Source organism: Lolium rigidum, chromosome 1 (assembly GCF_022539505.1).
Source record: "Lolium rigidum isolate FL_2022 chromosome 1, APGP_CSIRO_Lrig_0.1, whole genome shotgun sequence".
Taxonomy (NCBI): Eukaryota; Viridiplantae; Streptophyta; class Magnoliopsida; order Poales; family Poaceae; genus Lolium; species Lolium rigidum.
This window is the reverse complement of record NC_061508.1, coordinates 199,410,049-199,427,674: the sequence shown is the minus strand read 5'-3', so window position 1 is coordinate 199,427,674 and position 17,626 is coordinate 199,410,049. Positions and strand designations below refer to the sequence as shown.

Below are 17,626 nucleotides of genomic sequence, written 5' to 3'. Positions count from 1 at the left end.
GACATTGTTCCTAGTTGCTTTGAAAGACTACGACTGAAGAGTGCATCGAAGATGCGAGACGAAAACTGTGTGTTACAGGTTTACTTATAGGTCTAAACTGACCTTCCGAACATACATGCACGACATGTGATTCGTACAATGGTTAGGTTTAGGTTTCATGTTGTATGTTTAAGTGAGCTTGTACATAATGTCTCAAACTGGATCATGGTGAGCACAATCCCACACAGCTCAAATGCTTGGCATTGTCTTTGTCTCTCGATAATGTGCTGTCTGTCTTGGATGAAAATTTTCCAATAATAAGTGTTAATATCGCTTGACTTGGATGAAACTTGAAAGAGTGTAAGGTGGGAGGAGAGTATTGGTAGGTTGCATGCTGTGTGTTTTCCAGTCAAGCTGGAAAATAATGTCATAATAAAAATGAAAAAGAAAGGTCAAACTGGAACATGGAGAGCACACTCACACAGCTCAAATGGCTTAGCATTGGCTTTGTCATTTGCTCGATATCCCAGCAATTAATCTGGCTACCAACCACCTCTTTTCCACTAAGCAACCCAAACCCACATCATTCTCAGTTAATCCGGCATCTAACGTTATCTTCGTATCAGAGGTGAGATTCCCCTAAACTAAAATCAGACGTGAGATTAGACTATCAGAGCCTTAGTATTTGTAATTTCGGTCAACCATGCTCTATTTCTTTCTGATGACAACATGGCGGTATACAACAGCATATATGGTGACATTATACGAGGCAGGCTCAAAATCACTGGATTTCAGAAAAGTCATGGTGATTGGAGAAAACAGAAGCAACTTCAAAATCCAGTGCCTTCCATCAGCATGTTCCTGTTGTAGATTACACTTTGCATACCTCAGACCACAAGGGAGGTGGTCTCCTCTTCGGTGGCAACAGGCGAGGAGTCCGGCAGAGTGGGTAGGTCCTCCCTGACGGAGAACCTCAGCCACCGCTTCTTCTCCACATACACGAGGCCCGGCTGCAGCGCAAACCCCACGAGCACCGCCAGGATGCTCACGGCCATCACCTTGAAGGACGCCAGGGCCATCACAACGACGATCAGAATGGTCGGGGGGATGATCATCACGACAGTGCCCACCGTGCCCAGCGGGATACGGAAAGGTCGGGAGGTGCTTGGGTGGGTTATCCTCAGCTTGATGAAGGCAATGAACTCCAATATCATCCCGAAGCAGTATAGGTAGTTTTCTGCGGCAATAATCTCCTGGAAGCTCATCCAGGACAGCAGGACCACACCTAATGCAGAGAACAGGATGCCGATCAGCGGGGTCCCGTGGCGTGATCTCTTGGCAAAGAACTCAGGGAGCATGCCACGCTCAGCCATCCCCAGAAGCTGGTAAGAATCACTGCTCATTTCAGTAACAAAGTTGCCCATGTTTGACAAGGCAGCAGCAGCTTGAATCCACGAATGCAACCAGAAACCACCAAGAATTTTTGCAACATCTGAAAAATATCCGTCCGTCCAGGACTCTCGAACCACTGGAAGGGCTGCTGTACAAGTGATCAGAGGGTAGAGGTATCCCACAACTACTAAAACTAGAGCATAAGAAAGTGCCCTCGGGAGGGTTCTCTTTGGATTCTCAACCTCTCCAGCCAATGTACTGATTGAATCCCAATAGTTGAGGTTCCAGAACAGAGTGTTCAGATACAATCCCCAATTCACATTGTCCAGGTCCATTTCAAACCATCTTGAAGGTTCAATCTGTGGAATAGCTATCAATCCCATTACAAAGAAAGGGAGCAGAGAGAACACCCCAAGAAAGACTGCCACCCAGCCAACTATTGTTAATCCTCTGTAGTTCATGTAGGTAAGGGCAACTGTGAGGATAAGCACCGCAAAAGTCCTTGGAAGCCCGCCACCGAGAGCTGGAACACTGGACTTGACATAGTCAAGAAAAAGGACCGGATAGAGAGCATTATCTATGACCCCACTAAGCCACTTCGCCCAGCCTTGCTGAAAAGCCCAAAAGGGTCCAAGAGCTGAAGAGACCCAGACAACATAGCCACCATTCTCAGGGAACATAGTGCCCATCTCAGCAGTGATTAGGGCTTCTGGAACACTCCATATGAACGCAAACAGAAGAAAACCCAAAATTGCTAGGAGCGGTCCAGCAGCCTTGACACTATCTTCAATCCCAAAGGGACCCCCTGAGACTTCATAGAATATGAGGAAGACGAGGGGGACCATGGAAACCTTTGGGATGCCATGCCCTCCCTTACGCTGTTCTCCGTCACTGACACCATCATACTTGAAATCGACACGATCCTCCATAGGAACAGAGGCTGAATTTGCTCGTGTTACTGCTGTGCTCCTCAATTTCTGCAGTTAGAAAGCCAATTATTGATTAAAACGCAAGCCTTAGGTTGTCCCTTGTTAATTGTTATACCATGCAAAATATGTACAAAATTACCACGATTTGGATGTCTTAAGACTTGGTAGATTGTTGAAATTAATACTAGAAAGGAAAATATGGCTTTGCACCTATTAAAGATGCACAGTTAAGAAAAATACCACTGAACTTGAATGGTTTTACATAACACTAGCATTTTTACCATTCCGTCAACACAAGTTAGGCTTTTTCCCAGTCAGTTTTTGCATTGCACGAAAGCCATACTTGAAATCAAAACAATCTCACATAGGAAGGACAGGCTCAATTTGCTTGTCTTATGCTGTGATCCTCAATTTCTGCAGTTGGAAAGCCAATTATCAATAAAAGGTAAACCTTAGGTTGTTTATTGTTAGCAGATGCAACACATGTACACAAGTAATGTGTAGTATAAACCTAAATTTTCGTATCAATTCGATAACTTGTCTACATGTACTACTAATAGAGAAAGAAAGGCTTTGAGCTCACTCAAAGATGCCAAGTTTCCTTTAAAAAGATGCACAATTTAAGAAAGAACCGCTTTGTGCTTACTCAAAGATGCCCAGTTTGCGTAAAAAACAGTGCAGTTTTGCAAAATACCACTATACTTGGATTGTCACATAAGTAACGTTCAAAAATTGCTCCATTAGAACTGGAGCTGGTCAAGGTCGCCCCACAACAATGAACCAGGCATGGTTTAATTGCACGCGAAGAGGATAAACTCATTGAACATGATGTTGCCTGATAAAACACCGCAAGCATCAGAAGTAAAACAACCACGAGGTGGTGCTAAAAAGAATAACAAAGTGGTATTTCCATGGCATTAAGGTGAACCACGTAAGTTTGGTGGCATTTCGCTCTCGGAATCTTTGAGTGATGCAAAGCCAACATTTCGTACAAAAATTAGCAGGCTCCGAAAGATATCAAATAAACAGCTTGGAATTGTGACATTGTCAGTATTCCAACCACAAATAGATCAAATTACTATTTTGGTCACGGAGGATCGGTATGTTTACTAGGTTGTAACAACAGTGAGAATGATCACAGTGAGATTTTATAGAATTTTGCTATCTGACAACCAAATGTGGTTTTATCATTTCTTTAACTGAACTGTGAAAAGGACTGTGCCTAGTTCAATTTCGAATATCCAACTGGGCTAACCAACATGCATAGTCAGAACTGACAGATTTTGTTTATCATAATGGAGTTTTTTTAATGACTACTACATAAGTTCAGGTGAAGGACTCAAACAAACCCCACCTAACAGGGAGCTAAACAAACAAATTACAGAGAAGAAAACAAAATGACCCCCAAAGTCCAAAAGGAACTCTACAAGGTAAGAGGTTTTGAGCTCAGCAACAAATACATAACAAAGAACATGAATAATAAATTATCTATGATAATGCACAAACATGGCAAGGTTTTGAGTCCCCTGACAAAATCAGAGCCTCGGCAAATCAGCGCAGCTAACAAGGGATTTGGTTGCGACTCCTTGAAGTTGAACAATATATCAATTTCATATTATGGATTGAAAACGAAGTGCCATGTCAACGTCAAGCTTTGTGACCCACAGTAGCAGGACAGAATATTGACCGTGAGAGAAGTTGAGGGGCAAACTATGGGGATGGTCTCAACTCTCAATTTAACACATGTAAAATGATGGTATAAAACTAGTGTGGTGGTGCATGCATATTAATTAGCACTTTATGGATGCTTGGATTAAAATAACACGTCAAATCGTCATAAAACAAGCCTTGCGAAGCTTTTATGTACCGCAATCCCATGCTATGGCGCACCCGAGATAAACAGTCAACGCCTACAACCTGCAACAGCTTTCCAACTCGGAAGGAAGTGAAGCGGAGCAAGCTACTTGAAGCTGAAGCATTAGCTGGGGCCCTTTGGATCGAAACTTTCCACTTTGCACAGGATGCAGAGTCTCTGAAGTCGACAGAGATTGGGCTCAAAGCTCGTGCATCGCACTGTAGGATCGATCTTGAGCACCGAGCGAGGAAGAAACTAATCGGAGGATGGATCAGAGCCGCAGGGTGCCCGCAAATCGGCAGACTGGCCGGACGGGGAGGATGGAAGGTTGGATTATCTGGATCTTGACTGCTAACCCCGCTGCCACATCAAATAAAAAACGTCCCCAGGCAAAATCATCCAATCGAGATAGGGCTGCTTACCGACGAAAGGCAGAAATCGATCCACGCCCGTCAGGTACCACCGGTAGGGACTGGTTCGCTCCGATTGTGCCCCGCCGCCGTCCCCTCGAGGCAGGGAGCGCGTGGGGGATGGGGAGGGACGGATTCGGCCTTTGTGGGGAGATCAGAGAGGAAGAACCGGCTAGAGGAGGAGCATTGAGGAGGGGCGGCGAAGTTTCAGAGTCCTGGGCGGTTTACGTGCAGTCGTAGACGGCGCTGTGACGCTTGTGCGCGCTCCCGTACAAGACGCTGCCGCTGTGGCTCTCGCCCAGCACAGCCGTGACCTGAGCGCTACCTCGGCGGTGGTGCACAACAGCACAGCAAAACTGGATTCATGGGTTGTGAGAATATGCTAACCGAAAAATCTTTTTAGAGGATCACTAGGAGCTTAGAGCATCTCCAGTCGCGTCCCCCAAACCGTCCCCCAAAGGGATTTGGGGCGCGCCGGACAAAAAAAGCGTTCCAGTCGCGTCCCCCAAATCCCTTTTTTGTCCGGCGCGCCCCCATTCGGTGTCCGGCGCCCCAGCCCGTCCCCGTCCCACGGGGGACGCACCGGGGACGCCGGACACAACGAAAGCGAGGCGGGGAGTGGCGGGGCCGACCCGTCGGCCGCACAATTAATTTAAACCTAACCGTCGCCTACCTCGCGACGGAAGTTATTGGCGCGCAGCGACGGTGCGAGCTCCGCAGAGGGCGCAGCGACGCGTCCCGTCGCGCCTAGCTCGCGTGCCGGCGTTAATGAGCGCCACCGCTCCTCCGCCTTCCTCCGGCCTATAAAAGGGGCGCCTCTCATCGTCCCTCTCACACACAAACCCTAGCGCCTCTCTCCCAAACCCTAGCCGCCACCATCTCTCAACAAGACTCGACGCTATGTCTGGTAGAGGCGGACCTCGCGGCCGCGGCCGTGGTCGTGGTCGTGGTCGTGGCCGCGGCATAGCCGAACGCTCGCCGTCGCCTTCCACGCCGCCGCCTTCATCATCGTCGGAGATGGACGTGGAGCCGGACGTCCTGTTCGAGTTCGTCCACGTCCTCAAGGGCGACCCGCGCGGCATCCAGAGGCTGCCGGACTCCTTCGTTTGTGGAAAACCATGTTCCAAACTGTGTTTTCGTGTAAACCACGTTCCAAATTATGTATTAGTTTGTGGAAATTGAAATAAAAATGCCAGAAAAAATATTTTAAATGTTTGGGGGCGGCGTTTGGGGGACGCGGCTGGGGAGCGACGTCCCCCAAACGCGGCACGAACGAAACACGTCCCCCAAACGCTCGATCCGGCGCGGTTTGGGGGACGGTTTGGGGGACGCGACTGGAGATGCTCTTAGTACCCCTAAATCCTCAAATTCTAAAAAATAACTGTTTTTTACATTTTGCGAGAGAAAAAACGCGTATACTAGAACTCCTAAATCCTCAAATCCGCAAAAAAAATTTAGGGATCCAACCCTCAAACATAATTTCAATCTGTACAAGCGAGGGTTGGGGAGGCCAAACTGCTCCCAACCCGCACTCGTCTTCCTCGTCACGGGAGGGAAATTTCCCATCCCCAACCTCCCGCCTCCGCGCCGCTGGCCCCGCCCGCCGCGATTCCGGCCGCCGCCTGCCTCCCCTCGACCCCTGCCGGCCGCCGCGAGCTCCCCCGCCCCCGGATCCGCGCCTTGATGTCTACGCACGCTTCTATTCCTGTAGACAGTGTTGGGCCTCCAAGAGCAGAGGTTTGTAGAACAGCAGCAAGTTTCCCTTAAGTGAATCACCAAAGGTTTATCGAACTCAGGGAGGTAGAGGTCAAAGATATCCCTCTCAAGCAACCCTGCAATTAAGATACAAGAAGTCTCTTGTGTCCCCAACACACCCAATACACTTATCAGATGTATAGCTGCACTAGTTCGGCGAAGAGATAGTGAAATACAAGTAATATGGATTATTATAACTAGTAATTGTAATCTGAAATAAAGATGGCAGCAAGCAAACATGTAACAGAACTTGTTGGAAACGGTGTTTCAATGCTTAGAAACAAGGCATAGGGATCATACTTTCACTAGTGGACACTCTCAACAATGATCACATAACTGAATAAATAAATGCTAATCTCAAACACTCTCTTGTTGGATAACAAACACCATTCATTGTGTAGGGCTACAAGAGCACCCTCAAGCCAGAGTAAACAAGCTCCACAACTTCATAAAGGAAACACACACGATGCGCACACTGTCACCATCACACCGTGGAGAGTGAATCCGGAGTTCATATTAAAGTAACCTCTAGAGTGCATAATAGACAAGAGTAACATCTACATATTCAACTAGATTACAAAGCTCACGATCACATAAAGATCGCATGGGAGAGAGAGATGAACCACATAGCTACCGGTAGAGCCCTCAGCCTCGGGGGAGAACTACTCTCTCCTCATCATGGGAGACAGCAAAGGCGATGAAGATGGCGGTGGTGTCGATGGAGATGACTCCGGGGGCAATTCCCCGTCCCGACGGCGTGCCGGAACAGAGACTTCTGTCCCCCGAAACGGAGTTTCGCGATGGCGGCGGTGCCCCTGGAGTCTTTCTGGAGTATGATTGATTGATGTAGGGTTTTCGCGTCGCGAGGAATATATAGGCGAAAGGGCAGCGTCGGTGGAGTCCCGAGGGGCCCAGACCATAGGGTGGGGCGGCCCTCCCCGGCCGCGCCGGCTGATGGGGAGGAGGCCCTGGGCCTCCTCTGGCCGGGCCCTTCTGGCTCTGTGAGTCTTCTGGCGAAATAGAATTTCTGTGATTTTTCTGGATTTTTCCGAGCACTTTGGTTTTTGGGCCTTTTCTGCAATAAACAGACATAATAAACATAAATTGGCACTGCGGCATCTTGTTAATATGTTAGTCCAATAAATGCCATAATATGATACAAAGTGCATATAAAATATGTAGATATTGTCATAAAACTAGCATGGAACATAAGAAATTATAGATACGTTTGAGACGTATCAAGCATCCCCAAGCTTAGTTCCTACTCGCCCTCGAGTAGGTCGTAAACGATAACAAGGATAATTTTTGAAGTGACATGCTACCAACATGATCTTGATCAATACCATTGTAAAGCATATGAAATGAATGAAGTGATTTAAAGCAATGGTAAAGATAATGTCTAAACAACTGAATCATATAGCAAAGACTTTTCATGAATAGTACTTTCAAGACAAGCATCAATAAGTCTTGCATAGGAGTTAACTCATAAAGCAATAGATTCTTAATAGAAGGTTTTGAAGCAACACAAAGGAAGATATAAGTTTCAGCAGTTGCTTTCAACTTCAACATGTATATCTCATGGATAATTGTCAACACAAAGTAATATGATGAATGCAAATAAGCAAGTATGTAAGAATCAATGCACACAGTTGACTCAAGTGTTTGCTTCTAGGATAGAAAGAAGTAGGTAAACTGACTCAACATAAAGTAAAAGAAAGACCCTTCGCAGAGGGAAGTAGGGATTACTTATGTGCTAGAGCTTTTTATTTTGGAAACATGGAAACAATTTTGTCAACGATAGTAATAATTCATATGTGTTATGCATAAAACATCCTATAACTTGCAAGCCTCATGCATCGAATACCAATAGTGCTCGCACCTTGTCCTAATTAGCTCGGATTTCCATGGTTTATCATTGCATTACATATGTTTCAACCAAGTGTCACAAAGGGGTACCTCTATGTCACCTGTACAAAAGTCCAAGGAGATAGATCGCATTTGATTTCTCGTTTTTGATAGATCTCAACTTGAGGACATCCGTACCGGGAAAACATAGAAAACAGATAATGGACTCCTCTTTAATGCATAAGCATTCAACAACAGATAATATTCTCATAAGAGATTGAGGATTAATGTCCAAACTGAAACTTCCACCATGATACATGGCTTTGGTTGACGGCCCAATGTTCTTCTCTAACAATATGCATACTCAAACCATTTAATCATGATAAATCACCCTTACTTCGTACAAGACGAACATGCATAGCAACTCACATGATATTCAACAAAGGTGTAACAGCTTGATGGCGTTCCCGTAAACATGGTTACCGCTCAACAAGCAACTTATAAGAAATAAGATACATAAGCAACATATTCAATACCACAATAGTTTTTAAGCTATTTTCCCATGAGCTATGTATTGCAAAGACAAAGAATGAAATTTTAAAGGTAGCACGCAAGCAATTTACTTTGGAATGGCAGAAAAATACCACATAGTAGGTAGTTATGGTGGACACAAATGGCGTAGGTTTTGGCTCAAGGTTTTGGATGCACGAGAAGCATTCCCTCTCAGTACAAGGCTTTGGCTAGCAAGGTTGTTTGAAGCAAACTCAAGTATGAACCGGTACAACAACACTTACATAAGAACATATTGCAAACATTATAAGACTCTACACTCGTCTCCTTGTTGTTCAAACACTTTTACCAGAAAATATCTAGACTTTAGAGAGACCAATCATGCAAACCAAATTTCACAAGCTCTACTGTAATTCTCCACTAATAGGTTCAATCTACATGATGCAAGAGCTTAAACATGATCTATTTGAGAGATCAAAACAATTGCCAAGTATCAAATCATTCAAGACAATATACCAATTACCACATGCAGCATTTTCTGTTTCCAACCAAATAGCAATGAACGAAGCAGTTTTCAACCTTCGCCATGAACATTAAAAGTAAAGCTAAGAACACCAGTGTTCATATGAAACAACGGAGCGTGTATTTCTCCCACACAAAGAATGATAGGATCCGAGTTTATTCAAACAAAACCAAAAATAAAAGCATACAGACGCTCCAAGTAAAGCACATAAGATGTGACGGAATAAAAATATAGTTTTACTAGAGGTGACCTGATAAGTTGTTGATGAAGAAGGGGATGCCTTGTGCATCCCCAAGCTTAGATGCTTGAGTCTTCTTGAAATATGCAAGGATGAACCACGGGGGCATCCCCAAGCTTAGACTTTTCACTCTTCTTGATCATATCATATCATCCTCCTCTCTTGATCCTTGAAAACTTCCTCCACACCAAACTCAAAACAATCTCATTAGAGGGTTAGTGCATAATCAAAAACTCACATGTTCAGAGAGGACACAATCATTCCCAACACTTCTGGACATTACCCAAGGTTACTGAAATTTAATGGAGCAAAGAAATCCACTCAAACACAGTAAAGGAGGCAATGTGAAATAAAAAGGCAGAATCTGTCAAAACAGAACAGTCCGTAAAGACGAATTTTTTCGAGGCACTTACCTTGCTCAGATGAAAAAAGCTCAAATTGAATGAAAGTTGCATACATATCTGAGGACCACTCATGAATTTTCGCAGTTTTTTCTGAGTTTCCTACAGAGAGACCTACTCAAATTCGTGACAACTATAAATCTGTTTCTGCGCAGAAATCCAAATCTAGTATCAACCTTACTATCAAAGACTTTACTTGACACAGTAATGCAGTAAAATAAAGATAAGGAGAGGTTGCTACAGTAGTAAAAACTTCCAAGACACAAAAAAATAGTAGAGAAATAAAAACATGGGTTATCTCCCAAGAAGTGCTTTCTTTATAGCCATTAAGATGGGCTCAGTAATTTTAATGATGCTCACATAAGGATGAGAGTTGAAGCAAAGAGAGCATCACAAAGCAAGTATGAAACAAATTTAAGCCTAACCCGCTTCCTATGCATAGGAGTCTTGTACACGAATAAATTCATGAAGATCAAAGTGACAAGCATAGGAAGATAAAACACAAGTAACTTCAAAATTTTCAGCATGTAGAGAGGTGTTTTAGTAACATGAAAATTTCTACAACCATATTTTTCTATCTCATAATAATTTCCAGTAGCATCATGAACAAACTCAACAATATAACTATCACATAAAGCATTCTTATCATGAGTCTCATGCATAAAATAATTACTACTCCCAACATAAGCATAGTCATTCTTATTAATTGTAGTGGGAGCAAATTCAACAAAGTAGCTATCATTATTATTCTCATCACCATAATCATCAAATATAGGAGGCATAGTATAATCATAATAAACTTTATCCTCCATAGTAGGTGGCACCAAAATACCACTATCATTATAATCATCATAAATGGGAGGCAAAGTATCATCAAAGAAAATTTTCTCCTCAAAACTTGGGGGACTAAAAATATCACAACCAGCTTCCCCAAGCTTAAATTCTTCCATATCATTAGCAATAATGGTGTTCAAAGAGTTCATGCTAATAACATTGCTACAACTATTTTGCAAACAAAGTTCCATGGTTTTTTTAATTCTCTCTTCAAACACATCATGTCCTAATTCAATATAAAGTTCATAAAGATCTCTAATTTTGTTGTTGTTTTCCATTAAGCCTAACTAGTGAAAAATAAAAACAAGAAACAAAAAGATGCAATTGCAGGATCTAAAGGAAATAGCTTCGAGCACTCACACACCGGCAACAGTGCTAGGAAATAGCTTAGTAGTCGGAGGATGTGAATACCTTTTACATTACCTCCCCGGCAACGGCGCCGTAAAATAGCTTGATGTCTACGCACGCTTCTATTCCCGTAGACAGTGTTGGGCCTCCAAGAGCGAGAGGTTTGTAGAACAGCAGCAAGTTTCCCTTAAGTGAATCACCCAAGGTTTATCGAACTCAGGAAGGTAGAGGTCAAAGATATCCCTCTCAAGCAACCCTGCAATTAAGTTACAAGAAGTCTCTTGTGTCCCCAACACACCCAATACACTTGTCAGATGTATAGGTGCACTAGTTCGGCGAAGAGATAGTGAAATACAAGTAATATGGATGATTATAAGTAGTAATTGCAATCTGAAATAAAGATGGCAGCAAGCAAACATGTAACAGAACTTGTTGGAAACGGTGTTTCAATGCTTAGAAACAAGGCCTAGGGATCATACTTTCACTAGTGGACACTCTCAACAATGATCACATAACTGAATAAATAAATACTAATCTCAAACACTCTCTTGTTGGATAACAAACACCATTCATTGTGTAGGGCTACAAGAGCACCCTCAAGTCGGAGTAAACAAGCTCCACAACTTCATAAAGGAAACACACACGATGCGCACACTGTCACCATCACACCGTGGAGAGTGAATCCGGAGTTCATATTAAAGTAACCTCTAGAGTGCATAATAGACAAGAGTAACATCTACATATTCAACTAGATTACAAAGCTCATGATCACATAAAGATCACATGGGAGAGAGAGATGAACCACATAGCTACCGGTAGAGCCCTCAGCCTCGGAGGAGAACTACTCCCTCCTCATCATGGGAGACAGCAACGGCGATGAAGATGGCGGTGGTGTCGATGGAGATGACTCCGGGGGCAATTCCCCGTCCCGGCGGCGTGCCGGAACAGAGACTTCTGTCCCCCGAAACGGAGTTTCACGATGGCGGCGGCGCCCCTGGAGTCTTTCTGGAGTATGATTGATTGATGTAGGGTTTTCGCGTCGCGAGGAATATATAGGCGAAATGGCAGCGTCGGTGGAGTCCCGAGGGGCCCACACCATAGGGTGGGGCGGCCCCCCTCCTGGCCACGCCGGCTGATGGGGAGGAGGCCCTGGGCCTCCTCTGGCCTGGCCCTTCTGGCTCTATGAGTCTTCTGGCAAAATAGAATTTCTGTGATTTTTCTGGATTTTTCCGAGCACTTTGGTTTTTGGGCCTTTTCTGCAATAAACAGACATAATAAACAGAAACTGGCACTGTGGCATCTTGTTAATAGGTTAGTCCAATAAATGCCATAATATGATATAAAGTGCATATAAAACATGTAGATATTGTCATAAAACTAGCATGTAACATAAGAAATTATAGATATCGTTTGAGACTTATCACGCCTCCCCGCCGCCCGCAACCCCTCGACCCCTGTCGGCCGCCGCGAGCTCCCCCGCCCCTGGATCCGCACCTCCCGAGCCGCCGCCACCCGCCCGCCGCCTCCCGCACCTCCCCGAGCCGGCCACGCCTCCCCCTGCCGCCCGCCGTCTCCCTCGACCTCCCCAGCCACCGCCCTGTCGCCCGCCCCGACCGGACCCGCCCGGGACCCGAGCCGCCGCTCCCCGCCCCCGACCGGACCCGCCTCGACCTCCCCGAGCCGCGCCCCGCCCCGCGTCGCCCCGAGCCGGTCTGAGCCGCCCCTGCAGGTACGCAATTTTCTTTATTTTTTTGTTTTTGTTTGTTTCAATTTTCACTAACAATTTTATTCATTAGCACTAACAATTTTGTTTGTTGTTTTGTAGATGGAGGTGACCACCGACGACTCCATGCCGTTGTCCGATGATTCCGGTTGGTCGTCGTCGGACGATTCGGACATCGACGAGTTGCTTCAAGACAACAACGTTGAGATGATGCAAATCCTCGTCGAGGTGCAAGAGTTTGAAGACCGCGTGAAGTTGATGGATCAGAGGAGGGGGTCCAAGATGGGGCGAGTCACCATCTACTGGAACCGCGCTCTCGGACACGAGCATTTGATGCAAGACTACTTCGCCAAGGTACCAACATACCCACCCTGCCTCTTCCGGAGAAGGTATCGAATGCGCCGTAGTTTGTTTGTGAAGATTGTCCAAGATTGTGAGGCCGCCTCAGATTATTTCAAGCATCGTAGATCCGCCGCTGGTATCATGGGGTTTAGTGCATACCAAAAGATATCGGCTGCAATGCGGGTGCTCGCCTATGGCATACCCGCAGACTATACTGACGAGTATCTTCGCATTGGACAAGATACAACCACGGAGTCCGTCCGTAGGTTTGCAAAATTAGTCCATCCGGTTGTATGGTGATGTGTATCTTCGGGCCCCCAACGAGCAATATACAAAGAGATTGATGGAGATGAATGAAAAAGGGATGGCCGGGATGCTTGGTAGTCTAGATTGCATGCATTGGACATGGAAAAATTACCCGAAGGCATGGCAAGGAATGTATTGCGGTAAAAGCCGTGATGCTACCATTGTGCTTGAGGCTGTGGCATCGGAGGACACATGGATTTGGCATGCATTCTTTGGTTTGCCGGGAACACTCAATAATATCAATGTGCTCAATAGATCTCCTTTGTTTGCAAGATTGGTTTCTGGGGATGCTCCAACTTGCAACTACAAAATCATGGACAATGAGTACTCAATGGGATACTATCTCACCGATGGCATTTATCCCAAGTGGGCAACTCTTGTGAAGTCCATCAAGAAGAAAAATGGGGTGCCCTTAAACAGAAAAGATGCTCATTTCACCAAGGCACAAGAGGCAGCCTGCAAGGATATTGAGAGAGCTCTTCTGGTGTTTTACAAGCAAGGTTCACCATAGTTCGGGGTCCAACTCGTTTTTGGGACAAAAAAACCTTGATGAACATTATGAAATGTTGTGTGATTCTACACAACATGATACTCGAGGATGAGAGAGGGGGTTAAACCCGCCTTGTTTTCTATGACAACGTTGGTACCCGTGTGCAACCGAAAAGAAACCCTTGTCGCATACAAGCTTTTCTTGAAGCACATCGTGCGATCGAGGATGCAAAGACTTGATGGGCGGCGCCAAGGCCCATGACCTATCTTTGTTTTACTTTTCTATGTCCTATTTGATTTGAACAATTATTGTAATAACTTGAATACTTATTATGTGCTTCAAAGTACTATTTGGTGTTGTAATAATAACTAGAATGATTATTATGTGCTTCAGACCGTTATTGAGATGATGATAACTGTGATATATCAAATGAATGTTTTTAAGGGTTTAAGGGTTCTAGTCTTTGCCCTCAATCCTCACTTCTAAGGGTTTGACAAGTTCTAGTCTTTGCCCCTGTTTTTCACCCCTCAAAAGTGCCCAAAAAATGATCATTATCAACCCTTAAAGTGCTTTGAAGATTTGAGAGTTTAGGGGCTCTACTAGTGATGCTCTTAGCTATCCAGCGATCATTCATTTAAAGGGTGTGACTATTTCTCGATCGACGTTATCAGTCAGATGATGCCATCAAATTTTAGTTATAACTCATAACTAACATGAATTACAATGCAAATCAAATGATGTAAGCTTTGACTGTGCACGAAGCTAGCAAATCCATTATTTAAAATAAATTCGAAAAACATATTTACAAGTTTCAGAAAAAATTATGGATCAGTCATTTATCCTACAAGTATATAAAACTCTAACGCCCATTTTCCTAAAATTCTATATTTTTTAGCATTTCTGTGTAGATTAGAATGTAAATTATCTAAATTTTAGTTCTTGTATGTTTGTGGGATACAATATTGAGTACACCAAGATCTTTTTTTTACAATTATTTTTAAAACCCATAAATGTAAATTTGATATGTTAAAATAAATGGATCACTAGATCGAGCTTAGGAGTTGGAAATCTCCGGCCAAGAAGATAGAAGATTCCTAGAGACAAGTGTGCAAAAGAAACCAAACAAAAGTATCATGTATTCAGTTGGTTATGTTTCTTTGGCAAAACCTGCTCACTCGATTATAACTTTTGCTCATAATTTCCTGGGTTTGTTTGAGGGTTCTCTGTGATATTTTTTCGGTGGGAGACGAGACCGTGAGATGTTTATTGTGACTTCCCTAATTTTAAGTTGGGTTTTTATCATTTCTGCCACGATGACCGACCCTAATCTTAGTTCTGCCATTTGACCGATCAAAATCTCAGTCTTGCCACTACTCCATTTGAGCACTCCTCAGTTTTGTCATTCCGTCAACTATCTACTGCTAGTATGTAATCAATATTGTCATTTAGAGTGTGGAGACAGCAAGAAACCCCGCATATAGTATGTCAAAGGTGTTGATAATTCAATGTTTGGAATTACGAACTGTTAGAGCAGAGAACTAATTTAACGTAAATAATGAACATTTGTGGAGATGCGGCTCTACAAAAATAACATTATCAAACACTTTGTTCGAGTTTGAGATAATGATTTTTTCTGATCAACCCTTAGGATCTTAATATCAATCAATTAGATAGTTCCAAGTTACAAATATATTAATAAAATTTCTACATAATTGGATATGTGGAGTATTCTCCAATGCACTGATCATAATCAATAAATAGTACTCTATCAGTTAGTAATTCCAAACACTGAAACCTTCATCAACTTTGATATATTAAATGTATTTCCGATGGTCTCCACTCTCCAAATGATAAAAGAGATTACAAATTAAATGTAGAGGATTGATGGAATGTCAAAACTAAGAAGAACTCTAAGGGAGAAGTGGCAAGATTGAGATTTCGATTGGTCAAATGGCAAAATTGAGATTAAGGTCGGTCATAGTGGCATGAATGATAAAATCCCTTTTAAGTTTGGCTGCGGATAAAATAAGTATCCTAAGTTTCACGCACATTCTTTTACCCCATACTCACGCAATATTTTACCCCATTCGGGTCTTCCTTTTAGTGGTTCAACAGTCACGTGTAAATTGGAGAAGGACAAATTACAGCTGATGTCTAGATCCATGAATGCACTTATTAAAAAAAAATTCCCTCACCTGGTTTAGGACTATTACACTTGAAAATTGACACACACACACACACACACACACACACACACAAGAGGATGCCCATATTTTTCTTCTTAAATTGGAAGAGAGGGGCAAGGAACACTAGCAACAACTATGTCGACGATTTAAAATAAATTCAAAAAAAACATATTTACAAGTTTCAGAAAAAAAAATCTGGATCAGTCATTTATCTTGCAAGTATAAAAAACTGTAACGCCCATTTTCCTAAAATTCTATTTTTTTTAGCATTTATGTGTAGATTAGAATATAAATTATCTAAATTTGCTTGTATGTTTGTGGGATACATTATTGAGTACACCAAGATTATTTTTTTACAATTATTTTTAAACCCATAAACGTAAATTTGATATGTTAAAAATAAATGGATCACTGGAGCTTAGGAGTTGGAAATCTCCGACCAAGAAGATAAAAGATTCCTATAGACAAGTGTGCAAAAGAAACGTATCATGTATTCGGTTGCTTATGTCCCTTTACCGAAATCTGCTCACTCGGGTATAACCTTTCAACCTCGCATATATGCTCATAATTTCCTGGGTTTGTCAGAGGATTCTTGATGGTGTTCTTTGGGTGAGAGATAAAACCGCTATTTATGGTGACTTTGCCAATTTTAGATTTTGCTGTCTCATATTTCTGGGGACGCTCACAGGCTAAAAAAAAAGTATCCTGAATTTCACACACATTGTTTTACCCCATCACCACGCGATATCTTGCCCCGCTTGGGCTTCTTTTTAGTGGTTCAACGCTCATGTGTAAATTGGAGCCGTAAAATTATAGCTGATGCCTAGATCTGTGAATGCACATTTTTTTTTTAATTTTTTCTCCTCACCTAATTTAGGCCTAAACTGGAAGAGAGGGGCAAGGAACACTAGACACATCGATGCCGACGACATGGGTGGGCCTATGGCATGCTGAGGTAGCGAAGACGGGAGAAACAAGTACTACCTTCGTTATAAAATAAATATCGTAGTTTTGTTTAGATACAGTTATATCTAGATGCATTTTAGTTGTAGATACATCCTCATCTTGATAAAGTTGCGATCCTTATTCTGAAACAGAGGGAATAAAACTGATGCAGTGAGATGACAAGAACATATGCGAGTGGATTTTAGGGCGCACAATGGTGGCAAGGGGCTGCGATATAACAATATAAAAACATTTTGGCGTGTAGAGAACCAGAACTACCTATCCACACACAAGACCTAAATGATCCTTCAACCCTCTAAGCTATTTTGCTTGTGAACTTTATTACTTTTAATAAGTAAGTTTTTTTGGAAACCATGCTTCAATCATATAACAAGGAACTACTTAAAATCATCGTTCGAGAACACAATGTTCATGTATACACAATAAAGTGTTTTGTGTATGCCAAAGAAATGCTTACATCTAGAATTTATTCCAACAAAGAAGTGGATCACACAAACCTTTCAAAATATATTTTAGCTTCTATGAAAAGTAGTGTTGTTTTTCTAAAATGCTGCCATTGTTTGAATTTTAATGTATAGACATGATTCTATAAAA

General features: G+C 43.0%; 1 protein-coding gene across 4 annotated transcripts; it reads right to left on the bottom strand.

Moving 5' to 3' along the window:
• Positions 1-661: 661 nt before the first annotated feature.
• On the bottom strand, positions 662-4,857 carry LOC124687719 (probable polyamine transporter At1g31830). Of its 4 annotated transcripts, none has more exons than XM_047221488.1 (3): positions 4,578-4,857; positions 2,541-2,714; positions 662-2,348 (listed from the first exon to the last, which is right to left on the bottom strand). In XM_047221488.1, exon 3 carries the CDS (start codon positions 2,298-2,300, stop codon positions 867-869), a length of 1,434 nt encoding a protein of 477 aa, XP_047077444.1. In that variant the 5' UTR covers positions 2,301-2,348; positions 2,541-2,714; positions 4,578-4,857; the 3' UTR covers positions 662-866. The 4 variants fall into 4 exon arrangements, with proteins under 4 accessions (XP_047077444.1, XP_047077430.1, XP_047077449.1 ...); XM_047221474.1 differs by having other exon boundaries at positions 2,582-2,714; XM_047221493.1 differs by having other exon boundaries at positions 2,644-2,714.
• Between the last annotated feature and the right edge of the window lie 12,769 nt (positions 4,858-17,626).